Source organism: Miscanthus floridulus, chromosome 17, assembly GCF_019320115.1.
Source record: "Miscanthus floridulus cultivar M001 chromosome 17, ASM1932011v1, whole genome shotgun sequence".
Taxonomy (NCBI): domain Eukaryota; kingdom Viridiplantae; phylum Streptophyta; class Magnoliopsida; order Poales; family Poaceae; genus Miscanthus; species Miscanthus floridulus.
Window position 1 is genome coordinate 11202664 of NC_089596.1, and position 15648 is coordinate 11218311.

The 15648-nt window shown below is 44.0% G+C and overlaps 1 protein-coding gene and 2 pseudogenes across 1 annotated transcript; all 3 read left to right on the top strand.

Annotated features, from left to right (window-relative positions):
* Positions 1-1210: 1210 nt before the first annotated feature.
* Positions 1211-3305, top strand: LOC136515216 (G-type lectin S-receptor-like serine/threonine-protein kinase At2g19130; annotated as a pseudogene).
* Positions 3306-6655: 3350 nt separating this feature from the next.
* Positions 6656-12833, top strand: LOC136518019 (uncharacterized; annotated as a pseudogene).
* A 1837-nt stretch (positions 12834-14670) lies between these two features.
* On the top strand, positions 14671-15348 carry LOC136515217 (leucine-rich repeat extensin-like protein 3). The gene has a single exon (XM_066508876.1). It carries the CDS (start codon positions 14671-14673, stop codon positions 15346-15348), a length of 678 nt encoding a protein of 225 aa, XP_066364973.1.
* The last annotated feature ends 300 nt before the right edge of the window (positions 15349-15648 follow it).

Here is a 15648-nt window from a genome sequence, read left to right on the forward strand (position 1 = left end):
GGCTACTTGTTCTTCAACAGATGCATGTATGCTGTCAGTGATAAGCTCTCTACTACGGAAAAGATCATAAAGTTGGAAAAAGGGGCCCTCTTCATTCTAAGAAGGTTGACACAGTGCACATTATCAGATTCATAGATGTATCTAAGGTTGTTCATCCTCTGTTTGTCCCTCTCAGCCATGCGACCATAGGTGACTGAGCGCGAATCTTCAACTCTCCTCATAAACCACATGAAAAATCAAGCAGCCACTGCAACAACCATAGCAGCGGCAGCCCTACGCCTAGCTTCAAAGGCCATGTCTACCAACAAGATGGAGGGCAACATTAGAAAGGGAGCATGCAACATGGGTGTGTACTGCTTAGCAAGCAAAAAATCAGACAAAATGAACTATGAAAGATGCGGCTGCCACACCAAAGGGTGCTCCTCCAGCGTATACTATTACACAATCAACATCACTAACCTCTAGGCACTTTGCTCAGTGTGTACAACAAAATAGGCATTAGCATGTACAAGATCTACATAAAACATGATGTATACACCAAATACGAAGCATCATGTACAGATCTGAGCTAGGAACAGGTAAATCAGGTATAGCATCGCACAGATCTGAGGATGTCAAACCAAGAACCCTAATTTCTTGACATTGCAAGCAAAATCCACCAACAAATCAACAAAATCAACACTGAAGAAGGAGAAGGGGAAAAGCGTAGGTGGCATATACCATCGAAGCGTTGGAGGACCAAGAGAAATCCATCAGCGGTGGTCGCCTTGGTAGGGAAACCAAGGTTGAGGGGGAGCTAAAGGGGAGTTCGCACCAGAGCTATGGCGGAAGGAGAGGCAAAGAGTGAGGGCGGTAACCCTAGCCACGACCCACGTGCGCGCTTTATCGCCAGGACAGCCTCATCTCCAGCGCTCTCCAAAAAGGTTCCCGCCAAGCACCGAGTGAGCCTACACCGAGAGGGAAGTGGGGATCGAGAAGATGGTGCCGTCTAGGATGGAGGAGGGCATCTACACGAGAGGAAGCAGGAGAAACGTGCGAGTAGGGTAACCAAACACAGGCGAAATGCGCTAAAGGGTGCAGGATGGGCCATATGATGGCCCGGTTCGGGGCAACCAATCACACCCTTATTGCATGCATCCACTTTCTATATATCCTCCCTCTTCTTCCTCCTCCGATGAGTAGCAGTCCATCCATCCATATTTTCACAACCATGGGGCTCCTACACATGTTACTCGGAGGGCTTCTCCTTTGCTCTTCCTTGCACACAACATGTCTGGCAGCAACTGCGAAGAGTGATACTCTTGCACCCGGTGAGGCCCTCGGCATGGGTGAGAAGCTAGTGTCAAGCAACGGCAAGTTCACGCTCGGCTTCTTCTAGTTCTGGCACCAAGTCCTAGCCATAGGCAGCATCAGTAAGTCCCCTGGCACAGCCACCACCAACACCTCCTCCCCTGGCTGGTACCTCGGCACATGGTTCAATAAGATCCCAGTCCTCACCATTGTTTGGGTTGCCAATAGGGAGAGACCCATCACTGACACCACGATCAAGCTAGCACAGCTCAAAATCTCAAGAAATGGCAACCTCGTCATCATCTTAAACAATGCCACCAGTACTAAACCATCCATACTCTGGTCCATCACTGACAACATTGTTGTCAACAGCATAAGCAACACCAGTGCTATTCTCATGAGCACTGGAAACCTTGCCCTCATACCAAACACAACAGCATCAAACCCAGCAGTAGCACCATTATGGCAGAGCTTCGACTACCTAAAGGATGTCGGGCTTCCTAGTGCCAAGGTAGGACGGAACAAGGTCACAGGGTTTAGCCAGTAGTTCATCTCAAAGAAGAGCCTGATCGATCCTGGTCTTGGCTCATACTCTGTCAAAATAGACACCGACGGGGTGTTGCTCCTCAGAAGACGCAAGCCCCCCTTTGTAGTGTACTAGACTTGGCCATTAGGAAAACTAGGGGAGCTTGTATCGGCGTTGAATGCGCTGCTAGAAATGGATCCACGGACTAGAGGTTTGCTTAAGCCCACATTTGTCGATAATGACGAAGAGGTGTCCTTCACATACACCTTGCTGGATGAATCATCTTCCATATTTGTTCCAATAAGCATCACTGGTCAACTACAGCTGAATGTTTGGTCGCAAGCCACGAAGTCTTGGCAGACTGTGTATGCACAGCCTTCTGATTTCTGCACACCATATGCTGTGTGTGGACCTTTCATGGTCTGCAATGGCAATGCTAGTCCATTCTGTGGCTGTATGGAGGGCTTCTCTCAGAGGTCACCTCATGATTGGGAGCTTGATGATCGAACAAGAGGGTGTGCTAGAAATACGCCGTTAGACTGCATTGGTAGCAACACAAGCACATCTAGGTCCATTGATGTGTTCCACCCTATAGCTCATGTGACATTGCCCTATGATCCCCAGAGATTACAAGATGCTACTACGCAGAGTGATTGCGCGGGAGCTTGCCTCAGAGATTGCTCTTGTACTGCTTATGCCTATAACAACAGTATATGCTCTATGTGGCATGGAGAATTGCTTAATGTAAATTAGGATGATGGTAATGGTATTGTTTCTCATGATGTTCTTTACATTCACCTTGCTGCAAGAGATTATCAAAGTATGGTGAAAAACAACAGAGGAATATCAAGACTTGTTATTGTTGCAAGCACTGTTGGTTTTGGGTTAATAATGCTCATGCTGTTGTTGATGATTTGGAGGAACAGATCCATGTGGCGCAATGCTCAACTACATGACATCCAAGGTACTGGTGGGGGAATTATAGCCTTTAGCTACAGCGATTTGTGCCGTGCTACTAAAAATTTCTCCGAGAGGCTAGGAGGAGGTGGTTTTGGTTCTGTATTCAAGGGAGTGTTAAATGACTCAACTATTATAGCAGTGAAGAGGCTTGTTGGTGCTCGTCAGGGAGAGAAGCAATTCAGGGCTGAGGTGAGCTCAATCAGATTGATCCAACATATCAACCTAGTGAAATTGATTGGTTTCTGCTGTGGTGGTGACAAGAGACTACTTGTCTATGAACACATGCCAAATGGATTTCTTGATGGCCATCTGTTTAAGAGCAATTCTCCCATCCTTAATTGGAATACCAGGTATCAGATAGCCATAGGAGTTGCTAGAGGATTACTCTACTTGCATAAGAGTTGTCGTGAATGCATCATACACTGTGATATCAAGCCAGAAAACATACTTCTCAATGCATCATTTGTTCCTAAAATTGCAGACTTTGGGATGGCAGCGTATGTGGGAAGGGATTATAGCCGAGTTCTAACAACATTTAGAGGCGCTGCACGGTATCTTGCCCCTGAGGGGCTTAGTGGAGTTGCTATTACATCAAAAGTTGATGTCTATAGTTTCGGTATGGTACTGATGGAAATCATATCAGGAACGAGGAACTCACTACAAGTACATACGGGTAACAGTTGCCATGTCTCTTATTTTCCTGTGCAAGCCATCAACAAGCTCCATGAGGGAGACCTGCAGAGTTTGGTGGACCTAGAATTACAAGGTGACTTCAATCTGCAAGAGGTCGAAAGGGTTTGCAAAGTTGCATGTTGGTGCATCCAAGATAACGACTTTGGTCGGCCAGCAATGGATGAAGTGGTCCGAGTTCTTGATGGTCTCCAAGAATTTGATATACCCCCGATGCCAAGATTGCTTGCCGTTATAACACACTGTGCGGATGTTTCTTCAATGTAATAATCTACAAATACTTTTGAAGCTGATGTTTATAATATTTTGTTTGAGATACTTTGAAAGTTGCAATAACAATCCGAAGGAGTAAAGAAGGGCAAGTTTGTAATTGCTGATTTTGTTTTATGGTGCATGTGTTCTCCTGTTTGCTTATTTATGTTCTTTTATTGACTGACTATAGCAAAATATGACATGATTAAAAATAGGTCTATGTTTTATTGGCAGAGTTTACAAATAGCTTTTAATTGAAGGAGAATTTGGTGTGTACATGCCACTACTTACTACTTGCGTACCACTAACTTTGACATTTCTTTGCATGGTTGTGTGTTGATTGCGTTGTTCATCTCTGTTTTTGTTAATAATCCAACAGGTGAGTTGCTATTATTATATCAAAAGAAAGGAAAAAATTGGAATTACTTTCTCGAGTTTGTCCTATGTCCATATATCCGCCCAAAAAGGGCTCTTTTGGATCACCCATTCATGGGGGTATCCAAAGGAGATGTAAATCAATGTTTGGCTAAACCAGACTTAGGACGTCTTTGGGCAGGGCTCCTACTCGGGCAGCTCCGGCTCTGAGTGCGACTGTGTGCCACTGTATGTTTCTGTAGCAATGGCCAACTGACTCTGGCAGTCCGCCTCCTTCTATCCTTGTCTCTGGAGCCAGCTGAGCTGCCTTTCCTTGGCTCCTCCGGCTTTGTGCTACAGGGTGCTATAGGAAGAGAGCCAAAGCCAGGGGAAGCCAGGCCAACCAAACATGCTGTTAGATTTTTGAATTGGTCCAGTTTACTCCTTTTACAAGATTTCCTTTTTTTTGTATTTTAAGTTGATTCTTAATCTTGAATTTTATGAGGTGGTACACAATAATTTATATTTAAAAAGTGTTTCATAGTTTATGTTGTTATTTTTACATGTTAGACATCTAATAAAAATTTAACACTAGAAATATAAAATTATCTAAAACATAATGATGAAAAAAATACAATTTGAATTTCCAACTCACCTTGCACGTGGAGGAAAAAAATACAAATTTGGTTAATGGGTAAATTGAACCGTGAGAATGGTTGAAGGAATAAATCGAACAAAATATTAGTTTAAGATCCAGGCATAGGCTAAACTTGAGAGAAATACTTTAGAATTCTTCATTAAAACCAAGGGGGACCTGATAGGTAAAAACACAAGCCATCCCTAATTATCAACCAACAAATCCTTATATGTTGCCTGTTCTTTCATTTGTAGTTGACTGAGCGCACTGTGAGGTTTTCAAAGGGACAACCTTTTTTTTTTTTTTGCTATGCTAGCGCCCGGACATCCAGCGCTAGCAGCGCGTCTGGACGCCCCGCGCTTGCTGCCCCCGCCTCCATGGGACGTGATGCTGCTGCCCCGCGCTTGGTGCCCACTATTATAATTTGCTAGATTGATGTGCCCGCGCGTGCTCCCCCGTGCCTCTGCCGCTAAGTCCCGATTTGACCATGCATGCTTGTGGGGGAAATTATTGCGCCCGGTGCCATTAGGAGCAGCAGCGATGGGCCACGCCTGGCCGCGCACTCCTGCTGCCCGCATGCTGCTGCTGGCACGTGATGCTGCTGCTGACCGGCCGCATCAATTTGGAATATATAAGGAGAGAGAGAGAGAGCAGCGGAGCATGGATGCAACTTCGTGCTCCACGCCTGCTGCCACGCACATGGTGCTTTGTGCTCCGCGCCTGGTATCGCATCCGCTTGGCTTTCCGCGTGCACGCGGGGACTGCTGCAGCTGAGGGGACCACCTCTGCCTGTGCCATCTAGCCGCGCCTGCTGATGAAACACTTGCAACGTAAATCATTTATTGCAACATACTGAAACAAGCTAAAACAATTAAAACATATGTTTGCAACATATGAGTATAACCACTGTAACATATGCAACATACAGATAAAACACTTGCAACATACATCTGAAAATAGGTGAAACAATTGGAACACACACTTGCAACACATGTGTGAAAATATATGCAACATCCAGATAGAACACTTGCAACTTACAACATGAAAACACTTGCTGCAACAGAAGACTGAAACAGATGAAACATATTGAAACATACTATTGCAACATATGTTTGAAACATATGCAACATCCAGATCAAACGATTGCAACATACGTCTGGAAAACAAATAAAACATTTTAAACAAACGCTTGCAACATGCCTCTGAAACACTTCAACATATGCAACATGTGCAACATCCCCCGATCTACTATTGCAACATTCATATGAAACAATTGCAACATACATCTGAAAACGTCTGAAACACTTGAAACATACATATGCAACATAAGGGAGGGATGACTGGACCGATCGATTCCTGTTGTCGGAGTCGGAGACAGCGGCGAGCGGCTGCGTGCGAGGACCACCGCCACCAATACCACGCTCGGCTCGACGGCGACGGTGGGTGAGGACACCGGGGTGGGGGAAGGGCGCCATCAGGGTGGGATGGGGGAGGACACCGGGATGGGGGAGGGCGCACGGTAGGGTGGGTACGGACGCTGTCGCCGGCCAGGGAGGCATCCATGGCCGCGCTTCGAGGTGGGGCAAGGCGCGAGTGTGGAAGGGCGGAGGAAGCGAGAGATAAGATTTTTTTGGGTGCGGAAGTGAGCAGAGTGATGTGGGCTAACGGGGTGAGCGGTGCCACACGATGTAGGCGTCCGGGCACGGGTCACCGGATGAACACCCGTGCCATAGCATTACTAATCTTTTTCTTTGTGAGAGGAACAAAAGGGTCCACTTGTGTTTCGCGTTTGGATTGAGCTTGGCTGCCTGTTCGAGGCCCGGCCTTGTTATGTTATGGGCCGCAAATGCCCCCAGCCCTTATCCATCTCCACTCGGCCTCTCCCGTCTCTTCCGCACCAGCGCACCATACCCCGGCCCGGTCACACCCGTCAGCCGTCGGTGGGCCACCCGCGTCTCCTTCCGCCGGAAGGGGAGAGATTGTCGCCCTCCTTCCCCGCGACGAGGCGAGAGAGACAAGGCAGCCTGCCGCACGCCAGGCGATCGATCAGGCGAGAGGGTGGGGGGAGCGTGACGAGACCGCCGAGCCGAGCGGAGTCGGAGCCATGGCGGCGCCCTGCATCCACTGCCGCTCCTCCGTCGACGGCAACAGTACGTCCTCCTCCACCCTCGCTTCCCTCCCGCACTTCCATTTCCACCCCTCCTGCTGCCTACTCATCTCGAGAGGGGCGCCCGCGCGCGTTTCCGATGACGTTCTCAGTTGCTCACATTCCCGATCGCGCGCTCAGTGTCTACGTTTGTATGTGCAGCGGAAACCGCTCTCCTCAAGGCCGCCATGGAGGGGGACCTCCCCCGCGTCAAAGGTACCCACTAGCCCACCGTATTCTCTCATCACCGTGTATCGACCGATTGCAAAGTTTGTTGGGCCCTTTCGTGCTCCCATGCGGAATCAGATTACCCTAGCTAGCGAGTCCAGTTCAATTTGGTGTTGGCTTGTCACATGTAAAACTTCGCCTCCGTGCGTCTTTGGGGTTGATCTGCAATTAGTGACTGCTGATGCACCTATCCACACTATTTCATCACCTCGTGTCTTTGGAGTTCTTTTTAAATGTTATTATGCTAGCTGTATGTGTCTGCTACGATCTTATCATGACTTTTTTTTTCTCGTTGCATATCACTGTATTAAGGTAGAAATTTGAGTTTTACAACGCTCATGACTTAAAAGTGGCCTTTGGATTAGTGGTGTAGTAAATGACAAATTACTCTGTTGCCTAGTGGATGCAACATTATATTGCACCCTTAGTTCATTGGTCTTAACTCTAATCCTTGACCAGTATGGGATGCGCCATTTCCACAATTATGTTCCAGTTCCAGCCTCTTCAACTTGTGCCTTCTCAAGTACTCTAGTCTAAACAGAAGCCTTTTCATATGTGTCTTGCAGAATGCCCTGTGCTTGCTGCATCTTGCTCTGTTATCTTCACGTTAGTGATTTTATTTATTTATTTACTTTTTTGCATTTGCTTTGGGCAAACGGCACCATAAAGACTCTTGGCATTGGAATTGGCAACCGAGAAGTATTCCTTTTATTTTCACCACATAGGTCTTTGAAATATGTGTGCATTGCCAAATATACCACACAGGTCTTTGCAATATCTGTCTCTTGCCGAATGTTGCGTGCTTGCTGCATCTTGCTTAGTTACATTCGCATTAGTGAGCTTTTGGCTGGCCATTATATGTTGCTTATTTGCTTTCTTACTGGTGATTTATTCTTGCTTATGCTTTGGGCAAAAGGTATCATAAAGACCCTTGGCATAGGGATTGCCAACCGAGCAGCAGTGTTTTCTATTACTGAAAAACATGGTTTTGGGGTGCTGCACTGCGTGGCATGCCAAGGACATCTGGATGTTTGCAAGTACCTGGTCGAGGAACTTGGGGGTGATCCTAATATCACTGGATATAAAGGTCCTTCACTAACTCTTCAACCCTTCTGAGCCACCTGTCATGTAAAATGTGCTTTTATGCTTTTCGTTGCAGGTCTGACACCGATTATGGCTTCTGCTCAATCTGATGATGTTTCAACTGTGAAGTATTTACTTGGTCATGGTGGTGAACTAATGAAATCAGATGACCAAGGATGGACTGCTTTACACCATGCTGCATCCACAGGTTCCTCTCCGCTACATATGCACATGCCAGTTCTGTTTTGTTTTATTAAGTATGTTAGTGTGCAGGGAACAGTTGAACTGCAATAGAATTATAGAAGTTCTTTCGACTTGAAATCTGATGGTTTCATCTTTCATGTGGCTAGCTAATTGCTAGCTGTTTGTTTTTGTTATGTTACTACTGGCAAAAATTGGTTGGTTCACTGAACCATACTGTGCATGCGTGTAGCGCTGCAATTTTGTCATTACTCACAGCCACTGTCATGTTTATTACTATCTACTCTGTTTATTCTGTTCTCATGATTTATGGGATTGTTTTGCACACTGCAGGATCCTGTAATGTAACAGAGTTCTTGCTTTCTAAAGGAATACCCGTCGACATATATTTTTGGCTATGGGACACCACTACATCATGCTTCCGTGGCCGGGCAGGATAAGACTGTGAAGATTTTATTGGATCACCATGCAAATGTATGTGGTCCCTTTCTGTTTCTTATATATTATTAGTGTCTTAAAATATATTTTAAATACTTAAACATGCATGTTTAGTACTTGTTTGGCAAACTAGGCAATAAGGTGAGATGATCAACTAGGAACACTATATATAATTCTACCCCTTCACTCATTGTGTATGTTCTATCCAATGAAAGTTGGACCCTTCATCTTTCCAGAGCTACCATCATATGACTGTTACATGCATCAGAAGCACAGTGGTAGAACTGATTTATCTCTGTAGTTCCTCTTGTGATTAGATGACATGACTATAGATTTTGGGTTTCGTTGTTACTCAAGAGACAAAGGAGAAATGCTCATAGTCTTCTTTCAGCCCAACTGCATATTCAGTGGCGTTGGCACTCCACTGATGGGAGCTCTTGTAAACCGTTCATTGAAGTGCATGAAGCTACTCATCAAGGCTAGTATCTTTCTTGACTTTGTTTCTTCAACTACTGTTGTGTGGATATTTTGCTTACTCAAACCATCTGTGCCAATTTTATTTTACTGTTGTACAATGCTTTTTACAGGCTGGTGCTGATGTTAATGGAAAAAGGTACTATTACATCTCCTCTGTTGATCGCTACAGAAAGGGGAGGTCATACCAACTTCATCCGATTATTGTTGAAGGCTGGAGCAGACCCTAACATTCCAGATGATGTAAATTTTATATTTTACATTTCTAAATGTCCTCCTGATTATGCTATCCTTACTTTATATCATTAGAGTTATCAAAGAATGTTCATGATGTGGCTACTTCTTTGTATAACTGATGGAGAATGGAGACATGTAAAATAGGATAGAACTAGAAATTCTTGTTATTCATTTGGTCTTTACTCTTGTCTAATACATCTCTTGTATTCATCTATGCACCAGTTGTTAATAGTGTATTTTTAACTGCACCACACATTGTAGTGGATGCCATGGGATACCAGGCATGTATGTTTGCATGTTTTATTTTCTATATATCAAATTGAGAGTATATATCTGCTGGGTTAAATCCTTCTTGAAACATCTTGTTCCAAAATTCTCTGTATCTTGGTTCTTTGAATGATTCCACACACCATTTGGGTTACTTGTTGAATTTGCCATTAATTTTCACAGAAATGGCAATCCTCTCCTCCTGTTGCAGTTGGGTAGGTTGCCAATAGAGCTTGCTGCATTAAATGATTGTAGAGAAGAAGTTGAAATGCTGTTTCCCTTGACTTTGCCAATCCCTAATGTCCCAAACTGGAGTATTGATGGAGTAATCTCGTATGCAATATTTGAAAACGCAAAGCCATTGGTATGGTACTTATAGCTGTAATGCTCTTTTCATACAATAATCTATAGATACCCTTTTATTCCTAGTTTGAGGTTACTTTTTGGACCTTTAATCATGAATCGTTCCCTTTGAATCTCTTAATGTTCGAGTATAGTTCCTTCTAAGACCTTGCCTTTCAAGTTTATGTACAAATAGAACCCCTCATTAATAAATAAAACTCGAATTTGAGTTTTTTTTTTTTTTTTTTTTGTAAGTGGTGTGTTTGTAACTGAACTTTGGTGGGAGCTGGCCTCTGGCCTCTCCTTGTTTTTCTTTCTCTTCTTAAAGAAATGACACGCAGTTCTCCTGCATCGTTCGAGAAAAAAATAAAACTACTGACTATATTACACATTCTTCCCATATGTCAATTTATTATGGACAGGAACTTGAACACTCATCTGCATTACCAAAAGTTCTCCCCATTTCTGATACACATATTGTGTCTCTGTGGCTGCTGAAGATTGCAGGCTAAGAGCTTAAGTGTATAAGCATATACACTTGCATTTCTGCATATTAAGCATATGAAAGAGCAAGCCATCTAGGTCCCAATAAATGCAGATTTTAGAGATAAAGATGTTTAAGTTTCTTTGCTTTTGGAAATCATCAAAGACAAATTTCACTCTAGGATTCAAATGTTCAATCAGGGTAGCATTTAACTTTTGTTGTTTGATTGTTTAGAATGAACAGCAGATTGAAGGAAGAAAAGCTTTCCTCAAATCACAGGCAAGTATGGCATTCAAGAGGAAGGATTATGAGTTGGCATCAAAATCTTATAGTTTGGTAAGTCTTTGCACAATATCTGGAATGGTTAAAGATTGTCCCATTTTGTTAAAAAAGACACCAACTGGAAAGTGTTATTGCTGCTCAGAGTGTTTTGGTAAGTTATTAGAAAAGTTGATGCTGAATTGCCCCCTCCCCCCCACATGAACATGTTTTTCATTATGATAAGTTCAGAATGTTTAGGGCAACCTAAGGGATTGATAACCTCTTACATGGAACACAAAATACCTAGACAAATTGCATATGAAACTGAGACAATGATACTATAAATTGCATTATGGCCATCAGCCCATGAAAGAAGGCACAGTAGGCTGCCGATGATAAATAGCACTGGAAGTACGATTGCATCCAGCCGTGCACACGAAACAATCCTGAACACCCGATGACAAAGTCACATGCTGACTTACTCTAGTACTTGAACCATGAGCTAGTCAGTTGATGCTGAGCTCAGTGCAGTTATTATGTGTTTTGGTGCAGTAATGAGTAGTTTTTATAGTGGGGAAACTAAAATCTGTACCAATCAAGCCGTTAACTAATGAAGAATGCCTTGAAGTACACACTTTAAACTCTTTTAAATAGAATGGAATCCAGTTCGAACATGTAGTCCATGTAGATTTTAGGTGGCCAATTGGGAATGACATATTGCTCTCTCCTGTATGCTTGAACTAGAAGATTGTCCTCTCCCACATGCTTGCATTATGAGATTGCTCTCCCACATGCTTGGATTAGGTACTAATGACATTACTTCAAACTTTGTTCATCTCTATAAAGGGCAGCAACATACTACGCCACAGAATGAATCGTTAGCCCACAAGTCTGTAGACAGGCTACTTATCTATTCTCATGTTCAAAGTCTATACTCTAGATGCAACTATCAAAATCTAGTTTACGCAACTGTTAAATATAGTTTGCACAACTGATAAAATATACCTTTTCTTGTTATCAGTTTAAGCTTGGTATAAACCTTGTCCTATAATCTGCCATCTTTTACCACAGATGATAGATCGCGCACCAGATGCAACGCTATATTCAAACAGGAGCCTCTGCAAGCTGCTAATGGGTGATGGCGAAGGTGCTCTCTCGGATGCTTATCAGTGCAGGATGATGCGACCTGACTGGGCAAAAGCTTGCTATCGTCAGGCTGCAGCTCACATCTACTCAAAGTGAGATACACATCTAGCTCTCTATTCTGCATATTTACCCTACAATTACCTGAACATTGTTATGTTTCTTGTGCTTGAATGGATGCGCTACGTCCAGGATTACAAGCAAGCTTGTGACGCTCTCCTAGATGCTCAAAGATTGGATCCTGGGAATGACAGAGATCTAAAGAGAGCTACGGTAAAATCTATTTTTTACTCTTTTGAGTGTCTCTTTTAAAAAAAAATGGTACTAGTATCTTGACGAAGTACTCGTCATGATAATCACAAGCAGTTGCACAGATCAGCAAACCCAAGCTGGCGAATTTGAACAACGTTTTTTTCCTGAATATTTATTTACGCCATTCTAGCTACCATGGTTGACTGGTGCTGTGATTACGGTTGATGAGTAGTTGACATTGTGTTTCATTCATTTGGTTTCTGCAGGAAGGCTACGGAATTGATTATGAAGATCAGAGCCGAAGCATAACCACTGGATTACTTCAGCACGTCCTTAGTTAGGAACCGAACGTCCTATAGTCTGTTTAGCATGTAGCATTCTGCTAAATGTGTGATGAACACTGTAAGAGGGCAAGGGAGAATTTACAGTGATAAGTCAACTTTAATCAGTTGTCCAAGTGGGGAACCCGAACATGCTACCTGAGAAAAGAGATGTATGTGACTTGGGAAGATACAAGGCGTACTATCTGCATTTCCCTTCTGTCTCAGTCAAGCAATGTATATACTCATGTCCCAGAATAGTAGACATTTTAGGATCTATCACAGATACTAATGACCTTAGTACACTTAGAAATAGAGATAAAGATGTATTGGGAAAAGAAAAAAATATATATATTGGAAGAAGAAGAATGATAACTATTTTAGGACAAAATTTAAATGCTACAAAGTCAAGTATTTTGAAACAGTAGGAGTACTGAATACGCTGATGGCACTCATCAGAACCAGGGCCAACCCAGCATCGGATTCTGCTGTTGAGCATTATGACGAGCAAGATTGGAGAAGCCATTAGGAGGCTTCGTTTGGTTGTTTTGGGTGTGAAACCTTACACCAGAGTATCAAACTGTGGGGGCAATGGCAATGCAAATGCAGATGTGCATGGGTTGGTGGAAATACTTGGCCTTTTGTCGCATAGTTCTACATGCCTATGCCCTATGCTGCTATATGTGAGTCACGCCTAAGTCAGGTTCAAGGGACATGACCGGCTATACTACTGAGAAGCAAAACTCTATTAAGGGCGTGTTTGGATCTCTGCACTAAATTTTAGTATGTTGTGGGATAAAAGATTGGTGTTTGGTTCCATGGACTAAATTTTAGTCCATGTCACATCGGATGTTCGGATGCTATTTAGGAGAATTAAATATGAGTTAATTATAAAACTAATTACATAGATGGAGACTAATTTACGAGACGAATTTATTAAGCCTAATTAATCTGTCATTAGCACATATTTACTGTAGCACCACATTGTCAAATCATGGACTAATTAGGCTTAAAAAATTCGTCTCGCAAATTAGCCACAATCTGTGCAATTAGTTATTTTTTTCGTCTATATTTAATACTTCATACATGTGTCCAAACATCCGATGGGACAGGGACTAAAATTTTCCTGTAGTAACCAAACACCCCCTAAACATGGAGTAATAAAAAAAATTCTAATGAGTTCTGGACATCAGTTAGCCTCTATTAGTTCTTATTAGTCTATGATTAGTTCATACTTAATCCTTCTATTTGGAATCCAAAACCACATCTAAAGTTTAGTTTAGGTGATCCAAACATCCCCTAAGGATTTACAAGCATTTCCATGCCATTGCATTTTTTGAAGTACTTGGTCAGGGTAGTGATGGGACATTTTTAATTTAGGACTTGTTTGGATCCATTAGTACTAAAAATTAGCAGATAAAATTATTACTGGTGGATCGATCCAAATAGACCTGCTAATAAACCTGATAGTAGCTGGAGGGCTGCTAACTATTAGTTTCATTAGCCGGTTTGGAATTGTTGCTAGCATGTGCTATAGTTCATATGCATCTTCAACGTAACTCATTATCCAATTACCTATTAGCAAGTGGATCCAAACAGCCTCTGCTAAAAATTAGCAGCTATTAGCTAGATAATTTTTAGTGCTAACGGATTTAAATGTGCCCTTAAAGACCTCTTGAGTCCAAAAGTCGTATTTGATATCCAACGCCAGAAAATTATATCCCCATAAAGATGTAGAGATAAATAAGTTCACCTCTGTCAAAATAAACATCCATATGCTATGCACCAATACTGCCGTGTTTACGGGAATGTACGTGTCTAGAAACTAACAAGTCGCTATTCGTATGCTGTGATAATATTAGTAAGCATGCAAACCATAGCAATAACGACAAATAATTAGCTCGATCTCGCGGCCACAGCGAATCGTGTCAGTGACGACCAAATCTGCCATTCACTGGCACTGCATGCAGAGGCGATCGATACCCTACAAATATCGATGCAAGATTAGCTACGATGCTCACAGCACAAGGGACTAGTGCTGGTAGTAGTGCTCGTGCCGTACTAGACAACAGCCAACCAATTGCTATGGCGGCGACCAAGACTGTCGCGTCGCCGGCGGCCGCAACGGCAGCGGAGGTGGTGGTGCTCCTTGCACTGGTGATGCTGATCAGGCCGCCCACGGCGCTGGCGGCGCGCCATTTGCCGGTGACGACGAGCCACTGGAGCTTGATAAACTTGGTTCGGCCGCCCCCGCCCGTCCTCCGCCCCCCAGTGATCAGCCACCCCGCTCCGCCTCCTCCGCCACATAGCGCCGTGGACGACGAGTTCTCGGTGCTGAGGAAGGTTCCCAGGGGACCTGGCCACAGCCCCAACGACCCGTCTCCGCCGCCGCCGCGATCGGCGGCGACTGCTTCGAAGCTCTCGCTCGTGCCGGCCACGGAGCAGGCGGCGCGCCATTTGCCGGTGACGACGAGCCACATAAACCTGCTTCCGCCGTCTGGGCACGGCCGCCCAGTGATCAGCCACCCTCCTCCGCCACCGAGCGCCGCCGCGGACGACGAGTTCTCGGTGCTGAGGAAGGTTCCCAGGGGACCGGGCCACAGCCCCAACGACCCGTCTCCGCCGCCACCGCCACCGCTGCTGCTGGTCACGGAGCAGGAGGCGGCGGCTGCGTCGGAGCATCCGGCATCGTGGTGTTTCCCGCCGATCCACAGAGACCCGATCGACGCGCCGGAGCCAGCAGCGGCAGGCAAACAGGAGTAAGCTAGATAGCTCAAATAATCAAATGAATATGTCTGCAGCATATTGCTGAGAAAAAAAAAGAAATCACGAACTTAGTATATTAATTAATAATAATGTGAGGTGTTTCTAATATGCATATGCAACACAGTTTGGACTTGAACGACATATATTGAGACTTGAGACTTGGTAACCACATACTGTGCACGTACTTTCCTACCAGTGGACATGCCGCTGTTGCCAAAAATATACCTGAACTGATTTTTTTTGGGGAACAATACCTGAACTGAATTTAAGTAAAGGGAAAATTAATATATACCTTGA